Source organism: Rhea pennata, chromosome 7 (assembly GCF_028389875.1).
Source record: "Rhea pennata isolate bPtePen1 chromosome 7, bPtePen1.pri, whole genome shotgun sequence".
Taxonomy (NCBI): Eukaryota; Metazoa; Chordata; class Aves; order Rheiformes; family Rheidae; genus Rhea; species Rhea pennata.
Genome location: NC_084669.1, coordinates 14,314,643 through 14,340,983, shown reverse-complemented (window position 1 = coordinate 14,340,983; position 26,341 = coordinate 14,314,643). Strand labels below are relative to the sequence as shown.

At 48.6% G+C, this 26,341-nt stretch overlaps 2 protein-coding genes across 4 annotated transcripts in view; one reads left to right on the top strand and one right to left on the bottom strand.

Moving 5' to 3' along the window:
- NT5C2 (5'-nucleotidase, cytosolic II) overlaps window positions 1–12,645 on the bottom strand; it is a 63,411-nt gene extending 50,766 nt beyond the window's left edge. The window contains exon 1 of one of the 3 annotated variants that reach the window (XM_062580750.1): window positions 12,594–12,645. The gene's annotated coding sequence lies outside the window, so the exon portion shown is untranslated. Of the gene's footprint in view, window positions 1–353; window positions 375–11,960; window positions 12,220–12,593 lie in introns of those variants that run through there. The other 2 variants (XM_062580752.1, XM_062580751.1) reach the window with 2 other exon arrangements.
- Window positions 12,646–13,149: 504 nt separating this feature from the next.
- INA (internexin neuronal intermediate filament protein alpha) lies at window positions 13,150–19,411 on the top strand. The gene is made up of 5 exons (XM_062580399.1): window positions 13,150–13,327; window positions 13,705–13,747; window positions 14,776–15,604; window positions 17,391–17,515; window positions 18,255–19,411. The coding sequence occupies exons 1-5, from the start codon at window positions 13,150–13,152 to the stop codon at window positions 18,550–18,552; spliced, it is 1,473 nt and encodes a 490-aa protein (XP_062436383.1). The 3' UTR covers window positions 18,553–19,411.
- Window positions 19,412–26,341: the final 6,930 nt, after the last annotated feature.

Below are 26,341 nucleotides of genomic sequence, written 5' to 3'. Positions count from 1 at the left end.
CAGGTCAAACATGATCCTTGGATATACAAGGCTATCAAGTAAGACTCTCTGTGCCTCTCTGTCACTGTTATAAATTCTGCTGGAATAGTGTCTCCAGCCAGCTGTCTCCATTCAAGAACAGTACTGATTATATTGAGGAAGGAATAAAGCTATGGCAAGGAGTATGACTACAGTGGCAGGTTGCCAATTTACAAGCAGACACTCTGCAGGAGATCTGGAGGCATTTACACGTGGGAAAGAAGCGTGACAGTGCAGGGCTCCTCAGACTAGCAATGACAGAACAAGTGCCCATAACTAGAAATTAAACAGAGACAAAAAATATTAACAGTAAGGATAATTGTGAAGCAACTTACCAAGACATAAAGTAGTTTCTCCATTATCCGAGGCCTCTAAATGAAGGGGGGAGGTACTTAAATCAGCCTTTTCTCACAGAGACAAGAATTAACACAGAAAAAATAAAACAGCCTGAACTAAACAGAAGACAAGTCAAGCTGAATATCTTCTTGGTTCCTCCTCACCTTATAAATCAATGTGTCTCTGAATAAGAGCCTGAAGCACAAGCAATATTGGAGAGAAACCTCTAAAGATATAAGCAGAAGGTGAATGGACAGAGGCTCTGCTGAGCAAGTCCCAGTGCAAGCTGTGTGCTCTAATGGCCCCAGGAAACTCATTTTGTTAAGAAAAGGTCTTCCACAGGGAAAGAGCACAGCAGTCTGCAGCAACCCCTGCTGCAGACATTCCCAACTTGTAGTCCAATTGAGTGCCTGCCAACAGCAAGTATGGACGTGGATAATAAGATAATGTTCTCAGTGCTTTTTGTTTCCAGCTGATAAATTCCAGTAAGAAACCCACAAGATAATTAAACTATTTTACTCATACTATTCTTCCTGTAAGCAATTGCTCCAACTAGACAGGGATGTTAAAGGACTAAAAATTAGAAATTAATCTGATCTCTCTGCTATGACACAGTCCATCCTTAAAACATTTAAGAATTCCTATGTATTTGCTTTAGCTGAAACTGCAAGGTAACCTTTGATGCAAATGTCCACCATATTGAGACTTTAATGTTTGACTGGAATCTGCAGATACTAACTGGTATCACTGCTACAAAAACGTAGCATAACAGAGTGCTGAGTGGCAGATTAACATAAATAGCACAAAAAGCAGAAATGTCTGCAAGGAAGAAAACAATTATCCTTTCATTTCTGATGTGCAAAATTCAAACTTTTCTACTTCACCTCTGGTATTTTTATGTCAAATCTGTCCTGAAACATTTTTATGTATTGATTCTTTCATCTTTGTTTTTGGTTTTTTTTTTTTTGGGGGGGGGGGAGGGATGACAAATAAACTTGCCAACAAGAGTAGACAAAATAACCCTTGGCTATACAGGAATCAGTGCTTCCCCTACTCAAGGGACACTGCTGTTTTCTCCTGTCCCCTTAAGCTTGTTACCCCCTAAGTACAATCTTGGTATTCAAATTCGTGCAAGGATCTGTTACCAGCTCTTTAAGGTTAAGCACCTTCGTGGGAGTCACAGTTCCAGAAGAGAAAGAACAAGATGAGATGTGCCATCCCCAGAGAGAAAGAAAATTGGAAAGCCACCATTGCACATACCAATTTCAACCAAGGAAAAACTGTCTCTAATCTGCTATTAAGGATTACACAACAGTAGTTCTTTTGGCACCAGATCACGGTATTTCCAAACAATGATCCTTTTCATTAGATTCGACTGTATTTCAGGAAGCAAATAAAGACTTAATGGGCCTTTCCAGAAGCCTAGTGGTAACCGACAAAGTATTTGAGATGCACAACTCAGATCTGTAGCACAGTCATTCTGAAAGCATGCAACTGGGTCAACTTGGATAATACAAACAGCCAAAAGCCCCCTTTATCTTCCAGACACTGAAGGTGAGGGTGGACAACATTTTTATTGGCCTTTTTTTTTCACCTGACAGTGCTTACTCGGAAAAAAAAAATCTGGTCTCTGAAGATCATGGTTCCTGCTTCATCAGTATTTTATATAAAAAGAAAAGATAATAAAAGTTCATTTTAGCTCTTTTTTAATCTTCAAAACCAAAAGGAAAAAATACAGACACTCAAACCCTCTTCCATGCAGTATGAGCCCTCTCTGTATGTTTATGGGCTATATAAACAGATGCGACAGCAGAATCGGCAGCTGAACTAATTCGGCAGCCTACACACCTTTCCCCCTCCGGCCTTGGCGGAAAGCTGTCCTGGCTGAGCCCTGGTGCAGACAGCCACCTGGCTACTCAGTGCAAGTCCTATGGGCATCTGGACACAGCACTAGGCAGAGGACATGCTGTCCAGAAAAGAAACTGGCATAGTTTAACTGGGGAACATTGGCTCCTCCTTTATACAGAAAGTTGCTGAAAATAAACACCGAGCTCAACAGCTGAAGATGATCTGGTAATCCTGAGAGCTACTCTGTCCAAATAAACCTCTTTTTCCTGCTACAAGTTTTCTCTTCCTGTGCTACTCCCTTCTTCCTCTACCTTCCTTAAGAGGAGACTTATCAGACTTACCACACACTAATTTGGTCTCTCTTCCTTTTGCCAGGGGAATCTCAACAGAGCTGCATATTTTGAGATCTTATCTACCAATAAAAGATGGACCAATTCTGGATCATTGACAAATAAATCCATTTCTGCAAAGGAAGAAGGATGAGTTGGGAACTATGGAACTGAAGGGGACACAGGAGAGAAAACCTTAATTTCCACCACGGCCACAGACTTCATATACAAAACTGGGCCAGTTTTTCAACCTGCTCTTTGTCCGTAAAACACAAACAACATAAAATAATGATACTCCTTGGGTTGGGTGCTGGGAAGGAAAATACAGGCATGATTTGGAGGGGATCTTGTTTCTCAGTTGTCCTAACATATATGCCTCCAGAAGCATATTAGCCTACCACAGATTTCATGAGGTTCAAAACTTTGACTTTAACATTTATAGTTACCCATCACTCTTTCAAGAAGCCTCCCCTGAAGCTGATCTAGTCTTTCAGGTGAGAAAAGCAGAAACCTTCTGCATCCAGGCTGAGCTTATCAAAATCACTCCTGTGCTGGCCTTATGCTTTCTGGAAATGCTCACATAGGCCAGAAGACAACTTCCTTCTTCTCTACATTCCTCCTAGTTTAGTAGCCACAGGTATCCCTCCCCTGACCACAGAGAAATCCTCCTTCTCCCCAGACTGGAGGTAAGACGTGTTTACCACTCATCGTGGAGATCAGGAAGGAATTTACCAAAACCTTTCCTGCACTGTGTTCCTAGCCTGCAACCCCACACAACAACCCTGCAACTCTTTGCCTACGACAACAAAGCTACATGGACTTAATAACTGAGCAAGCACCAAGATGAAAAAAATGGTAATGTGAAGCCTATAGGTGTTTCAAGATGTTCTTACAGTGTAAAGATCCCCTGCATCAGGCAGCATAATTCATTCTTTTTGTGACCTGTTTTTTAATCAGAGGCCAACATGGTAATTATAGCCTGCCTGATTATAATCAGAATTACTAATCTGTCCTTAGGGCACAACTGTGTCACTACCTAGGTGTTATGAGCCCCCAAACCTCATTTAATCTTGGTAAATATGTAGTGCTGAGGCACCATTGCAGGAAACTCTACAAATAAATTAATTTATGAATACTTTCTCTGCAGTATTCACATGGTCCTCGAATAGTTAGTTCACATGGCATTTTAATGCAATCTACGTAATTTAATCCATCAGTACAATAACTGAACTCATCTGATGACTCTGAGCTTTTGCTAAGTTTCTGGCTTTTCTTTGATAACCTAACCGTCTCAGCTTTATCAACTGATACCAAAGGCATACACAAAATACTGTTTTCCAACTCTGTCAACCTCTTTTCTTTGAAAACTTTTTACTATCCCTTCCAAATAAAACACAAAACACCAAATTCATTTCAGGAAAACAAAGTCAACTTTCCATGGTCCCTTCAGTTCAGTTTTTTAATATTTTAAACTAATCTTGCTGACATGGAAGTCTGTTGCCTGGCAGAATACAGCAAGGCACATATAAAGCTCTCTCTGCATCTTTCTCAGCATACACTGTTTGTGGTCAGAGAGAGAGACCACAGACCAAGTGACAAGACCTACTCCTGCAGCTGTTACCTGGGAGAAATCACTCAGTTTAAAGGATGAGAGGACATTAAAAAATAACCGGGAAGATATTGTCAGGATTGTCAGCAGGTCCTTGTTATCCCAATATCAGAGCCGAGAGTTCCCAACACAGAAACCTTCGCATTGGTCTGGACTTCTCTCTTCAGGAAATCTGAAGTATCTCACTAGTGTAGACCTGAAGATTCAACTCAACAGCACTTTCTTGTGTTCACATGGTAGATTAGCAAACAGCTCAAACCCCTAACAATCCGAGAGACCTTTAAAAATGTCTGTCACAAGCAGAGTAGCGTGAAAGCCCTGATTCAATGAGAAAATCATTCTGCTAACTTCTTTTAAACGTGTTACCTGACCTACTATGTCTGCTAAAGAAAAACGTCCAGGCTGACCACGCTCCCAAACAGCACAAGGTTTCCCATCCAGCCGCAGAAATGCCTCCTTCTAATTGCTTTCTAAACAGCTACTGAAATAATCCTAGCCTAGCTCTGAAAATCATAAGGCAGGTCTCCTGGAAGACACTTTGCTACATGTTCTAACCTTTCCATTATTTGTTGATGACCCCATCAGCACACATCAATTTATGAACACTAAAAGTGCTTTTAATTGCTGTCTTTGTTAGTATCTACTCACTACATGTCTGTGAAGAAAAATGAGTGGTAGATGAGTAAAACATTGTTAGTTTTTCATCATCGTTTCCCTCATGATTGCTCAAGTGTAGCAAGCAGGTTTTTTTTGGCATTGGATCATAAAATTGCTAGTGCAATATTGCAAGTTACAATACACATAAAAGAAGAGGTTAAGAACCTACCTAACCTATTATCAAGGTGAAAAAAATAGGATAAGGGTTGACTACAAATGTGTTTTCGGCAAACTCTTAGAAAGGCCATAATGCTGTTTCCTTGGATCAGAACTGACAAAAGTCCTCAAATTCTTAGAAGTTATAGATGGATATTTCATCTCAGATCACAGCAAGTAAAGCTGTTTCCAACTTGCATCGAATTTGCTCATTTGTCATTTTAAAGCAGCACACATCAGCTGCTAATGACTCCAGCACTGGCAATTTCTTTTAATACAGTCATTCCTTTTAAAATCATCACATTTCAACACACTTGTAAGCAGGATAGTAAGACACACCAAAACAAGTGTGAGCTACACAGTCAGACATTCTGACCAGGATGTTTGCAGGCACCAGGTGGTTAACAGGACAGGCAAACAAAAACCTTCTAAAGGCTAAATTCCTATTATTGACCAAAAAGAGTTAGCAAAAGATCTTCTGGTATCCTAGTCACTGCTTACTAGTGATACTTTCAGGTAGAGCAAATATTTTTAAGAACACAGCAAAGAGTTTTTATGTCTATTTACTTGATCCCCTTACAGATTTAGTTAGCAAGTGCTCATTTTTGTCATTTTTTTCTCTAGCAGAGTCCTATCCAGCCCTGTCAGTTGCAGTCTCAATTTTGATTACAGGTGGAAAAGGTCTGCTGACTGCAGAGACAGCCTGTTCATATATTCGTACTTACCTTTTGGCAATGTTTTCTTTTTTGTTTTTCTCTTTTTTCTTTAACATAGGAAAGCAATGTGGAAATCCAGTACTCAATAAAACATCTGAAGACTCAAAAAAGGCAATGCCTTGGTGACCTGCCCTTAAACATCACTGGTGCACGAACTGACGGATGCTTACAGCATGAGGAGGAAAATGAAATCTGACTCCTGCCTCAGTTTCCAGACAGCAGAACTAACAGATGATTTACCAGTCTGGCTTGCTTCTATGTTGAATTCCTCTTTCCAACTTCATTCAGCCACTGGTATTACAACAACAGCTAAGCTAAAGGAACTGAGTTAGAAGACTAGTTTCCAGGGTCAGCTTCAAGCTAACAAGTGCTCAGTGTACCTGAATTTTTTTATGTTCAACTTCTCGATTTTCTTTAGGGAATAAATTCACCCTGACCTAAATGCATACACAGAGAATAACATAAAAAAGGCAATCTGAACAAGCAATGAAAAAGAAACAACTCTGCAACTATCAAACATATCTGTTCTTAAAACTTCTCAGTTAATATCGCATGGAATGACAGAAAGGACATGACAGAACATTTAAGATCAAATCTTGCAGCCCTTTCCTCTGACTTCAAATGACATGTACATCGTTGCATGGTGTTGAAACCGAATTGCTTTGTAATATCAAAAAAGATGAGTTGAAAAAATTAGAAAGCAACATTTGAAATATCTTTGCCAACAGGTACTGCTCATCCTTTAAAAATAAATAATAAAAAAAGAGCTCTTCTCAGAGGCAGACAAGAAAAGCAAAGGAAATTGACCTGTAAGAAGAATAGTTATTTATTTTTAATAACATCATAAATTAGAAAAAACAAATTGGTTCCATTCACTGACTTCCAAAATTACCTAAGAAGCCTGCAGATTACTAGCACTTAACTGTAGCTGTTGTTATTACTAATTGCTGTGTTATGATTACAAAACACTGGCATAAATCTCAGTCAGTACTTCTTAGGGTTTCTGAGGGCAGAACATTCACATGCTCCTCTCTGACCCCCTGTTCCTTACTATTTGCTGTGCACGCCTATGTGCAACTCATCACCAACCCAAATACCAGCTGAATTCAGCTGGTGTAGATTTGGATATGCTTTATGCCACAGCATAAGCCCAGCCTGTTTTGTATTTACCTTCCACGCCAGGTATCTTAGGAGCTGATCATAAAGTTTCTCTTGCAACGAGCTACAGCCAGAGGCAGTACCTTTGATACAAATGCCAGGAGGAGTGCGGTCCAAGTAGTAACCTATGACTTGATTCCCACCCACATCAACCTTCCTTCAAAGGCGATAACAAATACAGATCCAGCAGCAAACACTGCCGGAACAGACAAATGCTTCCTCCCAAACCTGATATACCCAGCCGGGATGCAGCTGTTGCTGCTGCAGCAGTGCAGGCGGCAGCTGCTGCCAGGCGAAAGGCAGCAGCTCACACAAGGAAGGGGCAACCCACCCAGAAGGACTGTCCCACAACCCAGATGGGGCCACCGCAACTGCCAAAGCTGGACCACCCTGGTTGGAAAGTATTTTTGGAAGTATACCCTCATGGAGAGTTCAGATACAATTTGCTTACTGAAAATCTAGAAATAATGCATCTTAAGCATTTTATGCATTACACAGATGTTAGCATAGAGAACTACAAGGCCTGGGTGAAAGCCAGTTAATCCAAAGGCCTGTTCCTAAGTAAACAGTGAAAACCTACTCTGCTTCAGGGCCTTCTGCAGAAACCCCTACAGCAAGCCTCTGCTTTCTCCTTTCCCCTGAACCAATTGTGCCAAGCAAGGTTAAATGATAACCCTGTAGTAAGCATATGTGCAGAATAGTAAGTTTTTGTTTGAAAATATCTGGGAGCTGTGAATATTCTATTACTAACTTAGCTAAGTTTAAACTGCACAATGACTTTAAGGAATTTTTTAAAATAAATCTGCAGTGCTGAAAAGAGCCAGAATGATACTCTGGGAAACTGAAACTGTCTTCTTATTTACAGGATGAGCAAAAAACACAGACAGTATTAGCATGTTGTTCCAATGCCTCTGCTCCTACTAACTCACTTCACCTTTGTTCCAATGTTCAAAACTCAAAAGAATCACATCTCCTTGGGCCTCCCCTTCATCCCCCTGCAGAATTTGTGCCTACACACCCTTTAATTTCGAAAGAGAAACCTACAAGTTGCCCACATCCCAGAGTCAGTCCTACAGGTATTTCATTACTGCAGCTCTTGCTCTCCACATTTAATGAGTTACACCTTTGTAGAATTTAAAGCAGTTTTAGCTGATAATGCACAGGCTAAGAATCCACTAGTTTTCTTTGCCTACATGTAAACAGGAGGTAGCATACAAATAATCACAGATGGGTTTTCAATCTCCCCCACGTACTCAGACCTTGATCTCTACCAAAACTACCAAAAAAGAACTGGCTGCACTGGTAAATCCTGCAGCAGATATTCATGCCTAGAGGATAATAAGCTAAGGTCACCAGCAAGTAACAAGGTTAGCCTCTGCTACTCCGTACCAAACTTGAAAAAATGATAGGACTGAGTGAGTTGGCCCACAGCCAGCCATTCACTACTGCTATATATGGGATCCTGACTGTCAGGGAAGTAAGAGCAAATCTGCTTTTGACCTTACAGTAAGGTACACATTCTGTTACACACTGAGGAAGTGGCAAGATTTGACATAGACTACTATGCTTTTTTAGGTTGAATTACTCAGGCTCCCTTCTTGACTTCCTAACGTTGTATCAAAAAATGTGTTTCTCCTAAGTTAGCTTCATTGGGCCAGATCTCCTAAGCACATTTTTAGCCCTTCAAACGCATGTGTGGGACTCAAAGACTACCCAAACGTAGCCAGGTTTAGATTATCAATTGCTTACAGTGGCTACCTTAAATATCGAAGCAATTTTTTCCAGATGTTGCTTAAGGTCTATTTACTGTACATTGAGTTCTATTTATTGTACATGCTGGGTTCTCTCTGTGGTTGTGTTAGGAAAGCACACTCATGTTATACATGCTCTCTTTGTAGAGTACACAGTCCAAGGTTTTAGGAATCATTCCAGTTAAAGAGTCATCATGAGTAAAAAGCAAAATAAAAATCATTGCTACATGCATCATAACCATGATAGAGATAATAATTTCTTCAGTAGCAAAAAACAGACATTTGACAGTACCAAATATTTATATGAATGTGCATTGTGGAGATATTCAAAGAATTAGATAAGCTTAAGCACAGAACTGCCAAGTTTTAAAAACTAGACCATGGCCACTTGAAATATCATTTCAAATGGTATTTGTGTTGCTGCCACTATAAATGAAATTTTAAAAGTAGATGCAGTATAGACAATAAGTGAAGAAATTCCCACATGCTGACTTATCTCATCTCCAACACATCCCAAAGAGTGAGACAAGGCTTCCATTCCTGGACACCTTTCTCTCCTATTATTCTCACTGCTAAAGAAGGCACAGCTGTTTTCTGTCAGGACTCCCAGTGCTCGTGAGCCACCCCGAGGAAGGAACACAGCATACAGCAGGCACTGCACACTCACCCCAAGGCACTGTCCTCTCGTGGAGTATAGGGCTGACCTCAGTTTCCCTTCGGGTAAAGCCAAAGGGCCTGTCCATCTTTGTGGGCTTACGCTGGATGGCTTATGAGTACTTCTTATCCCGAGGTGATTAGTTACCCTGTGGTGCTTTTTTAAAGGAGTGAAGACAAGGCATAAACTTGCCAAACAGGGAACCTGTTCCTGTCACAAAGTTTCCACAGCAACCTGGACAGAGATGATTAATCCACCCTCCCAGGCCAAGCAGCTTCTATGTAGTAACACTACTTTGGGTCATTACAAAACTCTATAGGATTTTGGCAATGGTCAGGCAATGACAAGTTGCATCGTGCTGGGTTACCCACGCCCCACAGTACTCCCTGATTCCAAATTTGAACAAACCAAAGGGTTCGCTGAGCATGACTGCGTGACCCCACCCCTGTCTCTTGCACGAGGATTTTCAGGGCAGAGCTGCAAACAGTCTGCCCTTCTTCCTACACCTCCTTGTGATCTGGTATCTACAATTTACGTAGGATTCAAAGGTTGCAGATCAGCCAGAGCACTGGAAGCCTACTCTGCAACCACCCCTGAGCCATCCCATCCCTGTGCAACACTTCATACTGCAAATTAACAACCCATAGATCAGCTTTTACCCAAAACATTATTTTATTAAGAGGCTGAACTGCAAACAACAGGTATGATGTGAGTGTATAAACCTATTTGCTTTTTTCAATAAGCATCAGTTAAACCTCATATTTTAATAGCTCATTCCTTTTCCTTAAGATAGTCTCAAAAATAATATTCTTGTAAATTTTGAAAGGAAATATTCCTTTCAGTGTTTTCTCAAAGAGTAAAATACTGCAGTGTTTAACAGTAAACACGAAACTAACGTTTCTGCTGTTAAAAACAAATGTTCCCCTTGAAGTTAAAAAAAAAAAAGAAAAAAAGAAAAAGGTTAGGATAAATACTTCTACGAGGTTTATGAAGGGTTTATTAACTTTCATTTAAAGCTATATTAGGAATCACGAAAAAGAGCAATATTTAACAGTTTGGGGTTTTTTATTATTATTATTATTAAAAATTGCCTGTAAGCTCAAAATTCAGCCTGCGATTTCAGCCTGCATTTGATTTTTGCTACCATACATCTCAGAAACAATACACAGCAGTAATGCTACCAAGCAAACGTATAACAGGCTTTTAATTTCAAACCTCAGCTGAAAACATTTCTCCCATTCTTAGTTTTTCTCCCTGTTTATCTCTGCAATTGTATTTAATTCTATGGAGCACTTAAAAACTTAATTCAGTGGTGCATTTTGTAATACAGTTTGTCTGAATGATGCTATAGAGACTAAAGGTTGTATTGTACTATATAATGAAACTACGTCTATGCTTGAACAAACTCCAACTGCTGTTCATCAAACTAGCAAGTTCCTGAACGATCTTTTGAACTCAGGACTAATGACAATGGATTATTTCGGACAGCAGTCCTACCCTAAAATATGATTATAAAGTTGACATAGGCTCACAAGGATTGTGACAGACTTCCAAAGCTAAGTTGATTAGTTTGCAAGTAAAACATAGTTTTTCCTTATTGCTAGAACTACAAATTCAGCACCTGAACTGAAAATAAAAATATTGTTTTGAGTTTTGTTTCTGGTTTTCAATAAAACCGCATAGCACCTGAAAAGCCTAATGTAAATCTGGACCTGAAAATTTCTCATAGTTTTGATTTATCCACTAAACACTATTAATCCACAGCTAACAGGTATATGAATTGGTAAAATATATTTTAGTTGGTGACAAGATGCTGTTTCGAGTTGACACAGAGGACTATTTGGATAGGTAAGGAGGAGACATTTTTATGCAACTGCAGAATAGCAGAATATGAAATACAAAATGTAAATAAAAATATTTTAATAAGTAATTAATTATGCCTTAGGAAGAACATTTGGAAGACCAGAATGAACAGGTCAAAGAGGATCCTTACTATCCAGTTTGGCAGCCCTTAGAAGCTGCTTCGTATTATGAGCTTCATAATCTCAGTGGTTCCGGGAATTTTTAAAACAGCTTGCACTACAAAAAACAGTACTGCTGTGTTAAATCATCCAGTCTATCAGAAACCAGTGGATAGTTTCCACAGTACATTTTGCAACATTATCTTTGGCCCAAAGGAGGGATTAAAAAAAAAACACTTAAGCAAAATGAGAGCAAAGCAGTTTTGCAGTTTTTTTACCCTGACTCTCTCCTGCCTTTAGGTTATCAGTTCAAGCCTGATATAGACCACTGCCAAGAGCAACTCAAATGAAACACAGCAGTGACAGTGAACCCTAGCCTCGATACAAGGCTATCTGGGAAGTGTTTTGCACATTCCCAGGATAATACTTTATTCAGTGAACAAGATCACCCCTCTCCACCTCCAGCAGGGTTTACAGCTCCTCCAGGGGGAAGCTAAGAGCTTGAAGCTGTTCACTGTGACCCTTCCAGTCCACGTGGGGCGGAAGGCAGGAAATGAATACACTGGGTGCTTGCCCCAAACCTCACCAACACTTTTCCTGAGTGCTCATTTCTGTCCTCACGTTGCAGCTCAAAAAGCAGAGGGCGGAGAGCAGCCGCTAGGGCAGCGGATAAGCAGCGACTCCGCACCCGGGAGAGGGGCCGCTCGGCGGCTCACCCTGCCGCGGGGGGGCGGGGGGGGGGGGGCAGCTCCGCGGCGCAACCCACCTGCCTCGGGACGAGGGAAGCCGGCTCCCCGCCTGGGGCTGGGAGAGGGCAGCCCGGGGGGCCTGTGGGGCCCCGCAGAGGGGCGGGATGGGCCCCCACCAGGGACGGGATGGGCTGCGGGACCCCGGGGCACTGCCCGCCTCCCGCTGGCGGTCGATCGGGTGGGGCGGGAGAGGCCGGGGAGGCGGCGGTGGGGCAGGGGAGGCGGCCAGCCGGGCCCCGCGCAGGCAGTGGACTGAGCGGCCGCTGCGTCCCAGGAGCTCCCCTCGCCGGCAGAAGGGGAAGTGCCCGGGGAACCCCGGCTCCCTCACCCGGGGAGGCTCAGCCCCGCCGCCGCCGCGCGGAGACCCGGCTGCGCTGCGCTCCTCTGCCCGGGGAGTCCTCACTCCCCGCTCCAACGGTCGCCTCCGTGCCTCCCCCCCCCCCCCGCTCCAACGGTCCCCTCCGCGCGCGCGCCCTCCTCCCCGCTCCAACGGTCCCCTCCGCGCGCGCGCCCCCCTCCCCGCTCCAGCGGCCCCCTCCGCGAGCGCGCGCCCCCCCCTCTCCCCGCTCCAACGGCCCCCTCCGCGCGCCCGGCGCACGCGCAGCCGCACACACGCGCGCACTGCCCCCGCGCGCCCGGGCCGCTCTCACCTCCCGCCGCGCTCGGAAGAAGCACCCCGCACAACTGCCGCAGCGCCGAGGCGGCCGCACTGCGCAGGCGCGCCGCGCGCCCCGCCCCTTTCCACACACACTCGCGCGCGCACGCTCCTCCCCCCGCCTTGGCCCGCCTCGCCGGCGGCAGGGACCGGGGAGAGTGTGCGAACCCGGCGCGGAGCCGCAGAGGGGAAGCGGCCAAGGGAGCGGGGGCAAAGTGCCACCCCTCGGGGGAGGCGCGCGGGCCTGCCCCCTCGGGGCTCAGCCTCTCTCCGCCCCAGAGCCGTGGGGCTGCCCCGCGGGGCTGCGCCCCGGGCCGGCGGGTTAGCCAGCCTCAGCCGCACGGCCTCCTGCCGAAGGAGTCGAGCGCTCCCCGCTCGGTGGCGGGGGAGCAGGAACCCGCAGCGCGGGCTTCACGGGCCGCGAGGCGCGTGCGGCCCGTCCGCGGCCCACGCTCGCGTTCCCCCTCTTCGTCGCGGGCCCGGGCGGGATGCAGCTTGCAGGATAAATCGCTCAGCCGGCCCCATCGGCAGGCGGCTGCCGTGCGAAGAGGATGGCGGCGGCTCCTCGGCGATCCCTCCTCGGCACCCGGGTCCAGGCCTTCAGCGGACTTCCTCCGGGGCCACGTGGACCCGGCGTCTTCTCTGGGCCCCAGTTCCAGCGGTCGCACTGGGAACTGGCTCAGGTCCCACCTGTTGCCTGCAGTCTGCTCCCCTGCCAGACCATCGTGTGTAAGGCCGGTGCGGAGGGACTCCAGAAAACCTCCACCTGTTAGGAAGCAAAGGGGTGAAATCCCAAGGCCTTGACCCACTGATGCCAGCAGTCCCTAGAGCGATCCTTGCATTTCTTGTGCTGGAGAAGACTGTGACACTCCTAACTCTGCTTTTTTTTGACTAAATGTGTGTGGCAGAGCTAAATCAGCACAAACGGGGGGGGCAGGACAGTCTGCACTTGACTTTTCCAAGACAAAAAAAGAACCAAAATAGCCAACATCACCACATGCGCGTGCACACATGCACACACGTCACCAGAGCAAAGCATCAAAACGATGCCCACAATAGCTAAGCAGAGCTGGTAACTCCTCAGTTAATTTATCCTTTATTTGCAGTAGCAGAAACCCAGCTTACAGCTCCTGTGGAGATACCGGTTTTGTAATGCTCAGCAACAGAAGTTGAGGAAGTGGTAGAAGAAAAGTGCGTATGTGCGAGAAGTAGGTGAAAGACCTGAAGAAAAACCCAGACCGAAGCGAGGATTTCAAGCACCCGCCGCGTGAGCATGGGTCAGGCATCGAGCTCCCAAGGCCGAGAGGGCTGGTGGACCCCCGCCCGGCTCGCGGTGGAGGCTGTTTGCCCAGCTTGCTCTACTACCGAAACGCAAGCTAGCTGATGATCCAAGCGCTACAGCCTGGCAACCACTGACCTAAAATGTGCTCGGGAAAATGGAGTCTTTCCAGGAAAGCAACCTGGTCCACGAGCAGTTTTGAGTCCTGGAAAAACGGGGCAAACCCTAGGTCTCTTGCCGCAGTGTGTGTGTATATAGCCAGTGTCCTGCCTCTTTCTCTTGTCTCCACATAATTAAAGTTGTTTTCAGCTGTTTTTCCTCCTCACAGCCATGTTTGGTGCTGCTGCTCCCAGTGCCCAGCCACTTCCCAACGGTCTCCCGGTGGGTGCTGTGACGGGGTGTCGTGTTCGCGGGCAGCGTGCCCTGCCTGCAGGTGAGGTGTCCCCCCTCCCGCCAGCTTTGCAGCCCTGGCTACTCCCAGGAAATCCCTGGAGAGGGCTGGGACCGGCATCGGGGACACCTGCACCCCAGACGCCTGCAGCAGGGGATCCCTTGCACGACAGCGGGGACGCCTGGGGGGTGCGCACGGCGCGTGGCGGTGCGCCCGCTGCCCCTCGTGCGTGTGCGCGTGTGCTGCCCCCCGCGCGCCCTCCCGCCGCCGCAGCCCGTCAGCACCGCGGGCGCGGACAGCTCCCGGCACCGCCCGCCGCGCCGCGCCCCGCCCCGCGCCGCCCCGCGCCGCCCCGCGCCGCCCCGCGCCGCAGTACATAAGCGCCGCCGGCCGCCCCCGCGCCGCCGCCGCCATGAGCTGCAGCGCGGGGCCGGCGGCGCCGGGCGCCTCCTGCCGCCGCCCCCCCCGCGCCGCGGCCCCGCGGGGGCGGCCCGAGGGGGCGGCGGGGCGGCTGCGGGAGCGGGAGCCGCGGGAGGAGCGGGAGCCGCGCCCGGCGCGGGCCAGCGAGAGGCGGCAGCTGCAGGGCCTCAACGACCGCTTCGCCGGCTACATCGAGCGGGTGCGGGCGCTGGAGCAGCGCAACCGGGCGCTGGCGGCCGAGCTGGCGGCGCTGCGGCGGCGGCCGCCGGCGCCGCGCCGCCTCGGCGAGCTGCTCGGCGGGGAGCTGCGCGCCCTGCGCGCCCGCCTGGCGGAGGCGCACGGCGAGCGGGCGCAGGCGGCGCTGGAGCGGGCGCGCCTGGCCGAGGAGACGCAGCGGCTGCGGGCGCGCTGCGAGGAGGAGGCGCGGGGCCGCGCCGAGGCGGAGCAGGCGCTGCGCGCCCGGCAGCGGGCGGCCGACGGGGCGGCCCGCGCCCGCCGCGACCTGGAGCTGCGCGCCGCGGCGCTGCGCGAGGAGCTGGCGGCGCTGCGCCGCGCGCACCGCGAGGAGCTGGCCGCGCTGGGCGCCGCGCCGCCCGCCGAGCCGCCGCCGCCGCCGCCCGCCCGCCCCGACCTGGCGGCGGCGCTGCGGGAGCTGCGCGCCCAGTACGAGGCGCTGGCGGCGCGCAACCTGCAGGCGGCCGAGGGCTGGTACCGCGCGCGCTGCGCCGGCCTGCACGAGCGCGCGGCGCGCAGCCAGGAGGCGGCCCGCGCCAGCCGCCGCGAGGCCGGCGAGTGCCGGCGCCAGCTGCGCGCCCGCGCAGCCGAGATGGAGAGCCTGCGCGGCGCGCAGCAGTCCCTCGAGCGGCAGCTGCAGGACGCGGCGGAGCGGCACAGCGCCGAGGCGGCCGGCCTGCAGGTGAGCGCCGCGCACCCGCGCATCTCCGCGCATCTCCGCGCATCTTCGGCCCGCGGTGCGCGCTCCCTCTCCCCCCCCCCCCCCCCCCGTCCGCATTTGCAGCCTGCTCGGTGCATCCGTGGAGCCGCGATGCGGCGGGCGCTGCGCTCTCCCTCTCTGCTCCGCAGCGATGCGTGTTTCGGTTTCACTTACCGCCTGCTCCGACTTCGTGGTTTGCAGCACCGCAAGCCCCGGGTCGCGCTGCTAAACAGGTACTGAAACATCTGCGGATTCTAAATCAAGCCATTTCCTTCCTGGTGTGACCTGCCTTAGGTCATACCTGAAGGACACTCTTATATCGCCCCCAAGCAATGCCTGCTCGTTTTCAAGGCCACTTTTTGCCCGGCTCTCCAGAAAGCCACAATTATAGCCCCAAGCTGTTTGCAATCTTGCTGAATAGTTGGGGTCTTCTCCTTCAACAAATATTGTGGAAATGGTTAGGCAATACACAGTATTTCCTGCAGTGGATGAAAGGATTGTGCATAAGTAATCTTCTTAAACAGTTGTGATGCCATGTGAAAAGAGGGATTCCAGGAAGGACATATATGTTGGGAAAAAAAATAATGCAGCTGGATTAAACATCACTATAATTGAAAATAATCTAGCTACGGCATGCCAGCTTTATACCATGTGACCCTCAAGCTCTGCCTTAAGTGTGGTAGTACTTTTCTTTTGAACAATGCGTGTATTTAGGAGCTGAATAATTTCCCTGAATGAAACTGATGGAAAGGGGTAGAAGCCTGCATTAAAAGAGAATAATCCTATTTTTCAAGCTTTAAAAATTTTCCTATAGACTGCAAAAGCAGAGATGGGTTTCTTTATCTTTTTAAGTGATGCTGCCAGATCTGAAGCAACCTATCAGACCTTTGTGCTGGGTTTGCAGTGGCACGTGTCTCCTTGCCTCTGCAGCATGTTTTCTGCAGCGCTGTGTTGCCCTCCGGGAGCGGGCGACCTCCCCCCTCCAACCGCCCGCCAGCCCTGGGGACCCCGGGCATGACTAGCAACTCCCATTTCTCAACGTTTTTCCCCTTCTTGGCTGTGTCTCAAGCAGCCGTGAGGGTCTTGGGGGGCTGCAAGCGGTTGCAAAGGCCTGGCCATGGGAGGGACGCAGGGGCGTTTCCAGTGGCCACCGCAGGCTTTGCAGGGTTACATGCAAACTGCTTACTCATTCCCTGCTCCAGTCATGCGGTTTCGGCTGAGCGGCTAGCGAGGGGGATCATCACCTTGGGGCAGAGCCCCTGCAGGGGCTGGTTTTACTGCTTTCAGGTGAGCAGCCCCCTGCCTCCCCCTGTCCTCGAGTCGCCCTTTTCTCTGCTCCGTAACCGTGTCCATGTGGCCTGGTTTGTCTTTACCCGTGGGAAATGCTGATCCTGCTCGGACACACCCTTGGGTGCATGTGGGGAAAAGACAGGGCTATGTTTTTCCAACAAAAAATTAAAATTAAAAGTCAGTCCCCATTGTCAGCAAGCAGCTAACCCAGCCTCAAACTCCTCCACGTTGCAGGCAAAATTGGATTTAGTGGCTGCAGGAGGGCAAAGCTGCTGCAAGGCAGAGGTGCCGCTGAGCGGGGTGCGGCAGAAGGCTGGGACGTGCCGGAAGGGGGTCAGACCCCACCTCCAGCGCCGGCGGGGTGCTAGGAGCCGCCGCAAACAACCCCTTGCACCTTCCCCTTCTCCATGGCGGACGGAGCGGAAAACCCCTGCCCCAAAACGCGGCCGTGACCGCCCCTGCCTTTGCCTCCCCGCAGGACACCATCGGGCAGCTGGAGGATGACCTGCGAAACACCAAGAACGAGATGGCCCGACACTTGAGGGAGTACCAAGACCTGCTTAATGTGAAGATGGCCCTCGACATCGAGATAGCTGCCTACAGGTACGGCTGCTCGAAGCCCTGGCCAGCCCCTACCCCAGCACGATCCCCCAGCCCCACCAGGCTGGGATAGCAGTGGAGTATCTTGGTTTGGAAGCTTGCTTCCTTGGCAAAGTCAAAGCACGTTGGGCCAGGGTGTCTTGGGTGTCTCTTAAGTGGATGGAGAAGGCAGATTCCCTCTTCATCTTAGATTTTTTTTTTTTTTTTTTTTTTTTTTTTTTTTTTTGCTGTGGTTTCTGGAGTGGGAGAATGGAGCTGGTCTGATCTACCACCTATTGCAAGTGCTCCCAAAATTACTGAGAAAGGTGTATTATTTTAAACTAGTTCCACGCTACTCAGCTCTGTGCTGCAGCCCGTCAAAGGATAAATACTAGGAGAAAGGGTCTAAGGAAAGATCAAAGCTAATGCCACAGAAATGTAGAGAGAAGGAAGGTAATGGAGGGGCAATGTGTGGTGTCATTTGAGACAATTTCCATCCTAGATTTTAACGATGCTGTGAAGCAGCCCGATTTGCCCACAAATAACCACTGTTCCTGGACAGACCACTCTCAAAATTTGCAGACATATCCGATCTGAACCTCATGTCCAGCCAGACGAGCCCCCGCTTAGCCAAACCTGGCACACACCGAAAATCAGGCTCATGGCTGCCCCGGGGGGTCTGGTTTTGTCTGGACAGGTTGTCTCCATGGAGGTGTCTCACTGACGTCCCAGACTAACCTCTGCCCTTGCAATGTGCTTGCAGGAAGCTGCTGGAGGGAGAGGAGACGTACTTCAGCACTGGAAGCATCAGCCTTGCAGCACTGAATCCTTTCCCTAACCCTGCTTACTCTTCCCAGCAAAGGGTCTTTAGTTCCTCCATGGCTGCTGGTGCAAAAACATCCCCTCTGTCCATCAGGAAAGAGGAGCAAGAAGAAATTATTAAAGTGGCCTCTAAAATACCATCTGGTCGGGCTGAAGTGATAGAGGAGACTATAACCTCTACCAGGAAGACAGAGAGATCAAACCTGCGTGAAGGGAGCATTACGGCTGCAAAAATGTAACCTGCAGAGTCCCGTCCCTTCTGCATTCGAGGGGGAGCAGTCTGCCCTGGGCCTTTGCATCGCCCCCGTGGGAACGCGGCGCCCGAGGGCTCCCTGGGAGCTCCAGCGCCGCGCGGGAGCCGGCTCCCGCCGGGGGACAGCCGAGCTGGGCACCCTGCTCCCTTTCAAATGGGGCGGAGGTGCGGGCAGCCGGTGCCGGCAGCGCCGCAGCCACCTAGATGCATGTCGGTCGTTGTTGTGGTTGCACCACGGCCTCATAGCACCCATGCTCCCTCCCGCCGCGTGGTGGCCCGCGGGCAAGGAGCCGCCCTCCAGCCAGGTCTGCCGCACAACCAGCTAGCCACGGCGGGCTGCCGAAGGGCACGGGAACCAACACATCTGCCACAAGTAGTTTCCAGGCCACAGGTCTTCATCTAGTGTCCAAACCCGTGTATATCTAAGATATTCCCCCCCATCCTTGAGCTCCAGCCGTCCACTTGGATCCCAGCACCACAGAAATAGCCACACTGAACTGTGAAGACACCTAACTTCTGCTCTGGAAGCCCCACACCTTCTAAACCATAAGGCAGCGCCTGGCCGCTGTCCCGTCTCGCCAGCATTTCTTAGCGTCCGCGTCTCCCGTCGGACGTTCCCACGTGTCTGTGCCAACTTCGACGTAGGATTTACTACTGTAGGGTTTCTTCACTGCCTTAAAATCGCCAGCGATCACGTTTGCAAGAGCCGCGGGCCGCGGGCATTGCGCGTCGGCCGGCGCGGGGCGATCCGGGCGCTGGTGCGTGGCCTGCGCCTGCTCCTCCCGCTTCTGCTGTAAGGCACAAGTTAAATAATTAAAAAGGAAGAAATAGTTATGTGAAGCTGACCGAGCCGCCCTGTCGTCTTTGCCGTCAGGCTCTTCCGCGGCGTCTCCCAGCCTTTGCCCGTTAGGTCCCGGAGGGGCGGCGTTTCGGAGGGAGCCCTTCGCGGAGGGTCTCTCCGGAGATTTCCCGTGTTTCTGGAGCTCTGCAGGGTTCGGCGCTGGCCCTCGGCACAGAGCTTGGGGCGGTGGATGGGGAAATCCCTGGCAGGGAAGTGGACGCGAGCATTTAGGATGCACCAGAAGGGACCAGCCTGGGCTTTAGACCACCTCGGGGGTTTGAGGGTCCCGAGGACGCTGGCCGCAGGGCAGTGTAGCCGGTCTGGCAGCCACGGGCAGGGGCAAACGAGGGCAACAAAGGGCAAGGGAGCTCGGAGGTTTCGGGAAGCCTTTTCTGCCTTCCCGGGGTCACGGCCGAGCTGAGGCAGCCGCGAGAGACCTGCTCTCACCTCCTGCCCTGCGGTGGGCTCCCTGCCCTCCGCTCTCCCCATCTTTAGGAGGCACCTGGAGACAAGGCGAGCAGGGACTGACCTGCTCAGCGCGTCATCAACGCTGACCCCCAGCTGCCTCCATCCAAACCTCCTTTTCCACCGTTGCCACCGTGACTCCTTCCACCTGCCAACCTGGAGGCTTCTCCAGCGCAGCGCTAAGCACAAGCAGGGCAATAAATCCTCCTTTGTGGCTCCGTCTTTTTTACCGGCTTAATCCCCAAGGCCGCCAGGGTACAGGACCGAAGCGCTCTGCAGATGCTTCAAGATTTATGCCTCTGCAGAACCTTGGCTGTGCAGATACTGACTGCATCGTCTCACCGCTGTGAAGTGATTCGGGATCCAGGAGCCATCGGGCTCCTCCGGGAGCCTTGCAGTAACTGCCCGTGCTGAAATGTGCAGTTCCTGAAAGCCAGCCAGAGTCCTCGCACACGGAGGAGAAATTTAGCTAGGGAAACTTGCTGGGATGCTGGAATTCATGAAAGAGCAAGCCACTGAATTGAGCCGAAGAAAAATCATTCAAAAAACCCCCCCTCAAATACCTTTTCGTTTGGCAAGAACGCAAACATCTCCATTTCCAGACTAGGGAAGAGCCCCATTATTCAGCAAGAAGGAATCTACAGGCAGATCAGAGCAAAGCCTCTTCCAGCACCTGAGCACAGATACCTCTGTAAGGAGAAGAGCTTCTTCCTGGGGCGAGCTACCCCCGTGGAAACCCCTAATGAGGGCAGCCAAATGTCTATCTGAATGACCAGACATCCATGGCAGTAGGGGTTGACACTTTACAGAAATAACACCAGCGATAGGAGCTCATTCGGGCAACTCTTCACAGGCACGGGAATAAGGGATGGGAATAAGGATCGTAGCAGAACGTGCAAGCAGGGCACTGCTTGAGTGGAGTTAGAGGATGGGGGAACAAAAGAGGTGGGAAATCCCTCGTGCCGCAGCAGACCAGCTGGCAGCCCCATCCCTGGCGTGCTGCAACAAGCTGCGCCTCAGGGATGTGTTAGCAGCGAGAAGGGAAAGCGGCTGTCAGTAAGGGCGCTTTAATGCGGCTCCTATTCCGCCCCAGGCGATTCCAGCCGGACAAAACGGGCTGCTGGTGTAAGGTCTGCGATCACGGGGAGGGAGCAGCGCGCTCCTACGGTGGGGCAGTGCAGCCTGCGCAGAGAGCCTGTAGCACCACGATAAATGACACTGTCCTTGCTAAAACAGCATTTACCTGTCTCTGCTGCCTAGAATTGACAGCTCTGCTGGAGCTCGGCTGTGCCGCCGGCAACACAAAGGAGGAGCAGGGTCCGTGCTAACAGGGGCCTCAGCTGCTCAACTGGAAGGGAATCGCCCAGGAAACGTCAAGAGTCCGATTCGAGAGCCCTGGGCGCCCATCGACTTGCTGCTTGCAGATAGGAACGAGGCTCCTGGGTTGCCTTCGGCATCAGCTCTGAAGCAGCAGAGGCTGCAGGGTCCGTTCCCGTTGCGGCAGGGCCAGCTCAGCTCCTTCGCTTTGGAGGGCAGAGACGCTGGGCTCCAGCCAGCACGGAGGGTCTTCAAGGCAGGACCTTAAAGGGCAGTGTGTGCAGAGGGAGGTTACAACCCCTTGGTACTTACAAGGGTTGCACTTCTGCTTCCTTGGCGTGCAAGTAGAGGACACTTGGCACCAGGAAGCGAGCTGATTTCTGGCATTGCAGTCTCGGTACTGCAAATTTGCAGATTTTCAGAAATCAGGGCCTGTTTCCCTTTCCTGTCCTTAATTAAGTCACAAAACTGGCTTGAAGTCCTGAAATAATAAAATCACATGATTTAAGTTCTGCTTGCTGCCTACAAGAGGGTGACATTGTGGAAGACACAGGAGACATGAGCTCCTGGCTCTCCCAAGCCCAGAGCAGCCTTCGCAGTCATTCTCCAGCATGGCAGACGTGCACAGACCTGAGCACGGTCTGTAAGAACAAGCTGTTTGGAGATGCCACTTGTAAGAGTTGAGGTCAGACTCTAAAAACGTGGTTTGCACTGAGGCTTAGAACATCATCAGACACTTAAGCAGATTTTCAATGGAAATGTTAAAAAACAAAAACCCCACAACTCTTTAGCAAATCCTTAGTCTAGCAAAGAGGCCCTGGAGCTATATGACTAAAAATGTCCAGCACTGCAGACCTAAAAGTTTCAGCAAGCTGAAATAGTCTTAGGCTAGATCCTTAAGGCACCAAAGACTATGTGAGTGCACTGTGACTGAACGCCCTCCCTTCCTTGGGCATTTTTTCCTGCTCATCAGCTTAACTTTAGCTACCTTTGACAGAGGACTAAAGGTCTCAAAGATACCAAACTCCTCCAAGTTTCATGTGAGCTGACACACAGGGAAAACATGCTCATTGATAACAAATATGAACTCCTCTTATTAGTCACCAGGAAACCCAGAAATTACGAATACCTCAACACTAAGGCGAGCTTTCTTGGGAGCTCATTTGCAGAAAAAGCTAAAAAAGCAAAGAAAGCCAGAATGAAAGAGGCTTTACTGCTTTCTACTGTTCACTGGATTACTTGTTTCTTAAAAGCAGCTGATTCCCTTGGACAGAAATTCTCCATAGGCAAACAAATCTATCATGTGCAGCTGCAACAACCTACAAAGGCAACCTGCAAATTCAGCCCTGTTGCTTATCACTCAGCAGAACTTTAAACACATAAAAGTATGGTCTTCAAAAGAAAACCATTTGGTTTCTTTGGTAATGGGTACTGTTACCACGCTGATCTGTTATGCCTTCGTTCACCTATGAAGATCTCAGTGTTTTTCAGCTAATTGCCTGCCCTTGCACACCCAGCACCAGTTTGGAGCGCTTCATTCACAGCACTCAGCACACTTTACACACGTTATTGTTGCTCTAGATGGACAAAAGCAAGAGGCGAGGAACTCAGTTCAAGGACAGAGCTGAAAAGGGAATGCAGGTGTCCTTGCGTTCAGCTTACCCGCTCACATGGACCTCCTCACATTGAGAAAAACCACCACTGGCCTTGTTCTCTGCAGTGTTGCATTTGAACGTGTTATTTTATTGTCATTTGTAGGTGAAATATTTTCCCATGTTCCATGCGAACAAGTTCTTGCGAACAGCGTTAGGCTTCTCACCCCAAGGAGTTCTGACCTTTCCATCCTCCGTATATGCAAGAATGTGGTATTGTTTCTGGCAGGACATAGTGGGCCACCACTTGAAATAGCATCTTATCTCATCACAGCCTGCATAAAAGCATGCCGCAAGCAGTGTGCTCTGAGCGGATTGTGGTATCTTGGAATGACTGTTTGCCTCCCAGCACCAAGTGAAAAGGGTTCTCCAGGAACACGCTGTTTTCCTCCTAATCTCTGCCAAATCCCCACCCATTTTTCTACTGTTAATGTTTCCTTTGGAGGAAAGCAGGCATTTTAAGATTTCATTTCCAAACAACTTGTTTAATCAAGCAATGAGAGAGAAAAAAAGCTTTTTTTCCACTTACAAAATAATTTGTGTCAAAGCAGCAGTGATTTACAAAATAAATACCATCATGATAAACTAAATTAAAACCCAGTAAAGATGATGATACTGTTCTATCCAGCTTCAGCAACCATTTTGCAGCTGCAAGGCAGCCGATCAATATTGCATTTCACCTCAGAAAGGATTACCATTCATCTCTGAAAATCAATAAAACTTGACCTGTTCAGTAATTAAACTTGTAACTATAGCAACTTTGTGAACACTCAGCAAACGTAAACATCTGTCAGCTCATTCAGCAAAGGTCTCTCGGAGATGGAGTAAAATTGGTGTTATGATCACTATGGTTCTTTTCACTGTGCTGAATTCATTATTTAGCATTATAGAAAAAAGGAGTTAGAAAAGCAGAAAACAAAGGAAAAATGATGAGAATGCGTCATTTGCAAAGTTTTACCTGTGACAGATACCTGTCTCTCAGCAGGGATCTACCACAACAGGACAAGCATATCTCAAAGTTCCCGAATGCTCAGGCAGACGACTCCACATCCTTCGACCATGCAGCATGTTAGAGGATTCCTGTGGACGAGTCATTTAGAATTGCTGATACCTTGATTTTACATGGTGCCATGTTCTTTGAAACCAGTGCTGTAGTGCTGTGCAGCTGCAGTGATCAGTGAAACCAAAATCATCAGCTTCTCCCTTTAAGAAATGATAAAATACACAAAAGCCACCTATGCTAGTTTATAGGCTATCCCTCCTCAACTACCAAAGTTAATCCCTGCCCTCTATGTGGATTGAGTGCAGATTTCACAATAATGCTATTTACTCCATACTGAAGAAATGTAAAAATAGAAGTGCCAGGGATGTAATGTTAATTTGCTAGCGACTGTTAACAAACATCAACATAAATCATTGCACAGAAAAGCATGACAATTCTCTGAAAAGAAATGCAACGTAGTCCAGTATTAGAAAGCTTAGTTAATTTTTTCAATCAAATTCATTGACTGTTTCATATCTCTGGAAATAAAAAGTTCTCCTGGCTCAGGTGTGGCACAGCCTAGTAGAGGTGCAGATCAAGGCTGGGGGCAATCACGGTGTCCAGAGAATCAGCAAAATACGTACATTACCATGAGAGAACCTTCTCCATTTAAAGAGAATTCAGCTGCATGTTTTACTTGTCTCTGAACATTTTTTTTAATACTAAATTGGTATTAAACCAAGTAAACCAGTCAGAACACTACCAACATGACTCAAGGCTCATGATTCTTTTGTAGCTTGATTTTGTATTTATAAAAATTCGTGATATTAAGACTCACAGTCCCCTCTTGCTGGGAATTAGTGGGTCTGTAAAGCAACTCAGAACTATGCTACAGTACAAATGATATTTAATTAGGATCTCTCTTGTCTTATCCATATCATTCTTAAGCAGGTTAAGCAGAAAATAAAACCAGAATTATTTAATCCAGTGAGGAAACAATTATCGTGTCTGTGAAACAGTGATTGAGTTCAAGCACATCTTCCTCTTGCTTCCAGAGCAGGAAGCTGGCTCATCTCCCACGAGGGCAGAGATGCCATCCCATAGACGGCCTGCTGTCACAGAAGCTCTATCATCAGGACCACAAGCGACTGGAAGAAAGCCAAGGTTAAAAGGAGACCAACAGAACTCAAGCAGCAGCAGGAGAGCTAAAAGACTGGCACATTTTAAAGCAAGCAGACTCGTTATCTATAAGCAGGAAACCGCAGGGTCCACAGGCTGTAACCTGGCAATAATCAGAGGTGGCCCCCGTGGCACGGGGATGTTCCAGCAGAGCCCCACGACGTGCTGCAGGAGCCAGATCACAGGTAAGCATCAGTGCAGTGAGGGGATGCTTTAAGGTAGAAGCAAGCAGGATGTTTAGGTAGGAAAATTAGGCCAGGAATATGCTTTTTGGAAGCAGCTGAGAAAAAAAAAAAAAAAAAAAAAAAAAGATATATCTATAAAGAAAGTAGGCAAATGGGAAATCAAAGAGGCCAGCAGGCATTCACACTGAAACATCACTGGCAACAAAGATGCATCAAAGCTTTGCTCCTCTTCATTAAGCCACGAAAGAACGTGGCTGAAAGAACGAAAAAGGAAGTCTTGCCCTTCTGCATTTTAGCTGCTGTGCATTTTAGCATGCCTACAGACAAACCCTTCAGAGATATTACAGAAACTCCTGATGCATCTGCTGATGAAGTTACTGCTCCAGAGTAGCTAGAGTGTGATCAGTAGAAAGAAACCTAACCAACCAACCTGCCTCCCACCACCACACACAGAGACCGACTTTCACGTCAGAGCCAGTAGCAGCATAGTAATCTTGAAACTATATAGAAAACAGCTGCAGAGACAAATGATCTATTATAAAGACTGACATCCTGGAAGGATGTTAATTTGAATTAACCATCAGTTTTTATACACAAATAGTCTCTTCTATAGGCATGAAGTTCAAGACAGGATTAGGGGAGAATTTGCAATGTAAAGAATATTAGCACTACGGTCATGTTTTAAGCGTACTGCTATACATAAAAAAAAAAAGTAACAAGGAAACAGGACGTGGAAGTATTATCAAGCTAGATGACTTGAATAAAACCAGGAAGATCAGAGCTGCAGAGGAGACAAAGTTCACAAGGGACTTAATAAAAACATCCATGATTATGGATGAAAAGACAGAAGTGGCAAAAAGATTTATTTGGAAAAAGGGGTCTTATAACTACATAGCATTCTTTGTCTTGTATCCGTGTTGACAAATAGCCTTGACACATGCCATTTCTTGTTGAAATTCTCATTAAGATGATAGTCCCAGAGACTCCATGTAATTCCAGTTAATGTTACTGCAACAAGCTCCAATAGAGATTCTGATATCAAATTACCCTCCACCCTTCAACTTTCTCATTTCTTCACTGGAATTTATAATTCTAATAACCTCAGAGCACATCTAGCAGTTTCAACCTGGCTGCTACAATTTTAGTGATGACAT

Excerpts from the sequence above, each read along its gene's own strand:
- INA (XM_062580399.1), top strand. The coding sequence starts at position 13,150 with ATGGCGGCGGCTCCTCGGCGATCCCTCCTCGGCACCCGGGTCCAGGCC. Across the intron at positions 15,605-17,390 it reads CCGAGGCGGCCGGCCTGCAG|GACACCATCGGGCAGCTGGA; the intron begins GTGAGCGCCGCG and ends GCCTCCCCGCAG. Across the intron at positions 17,516-18,254 it reads ATCGAGATAGCTGCCTACAG|GAAGCTGCTGGAGGGAGAGG; the intron begins GTACGGCTGCTC and ends ATGTGCTTGCAG.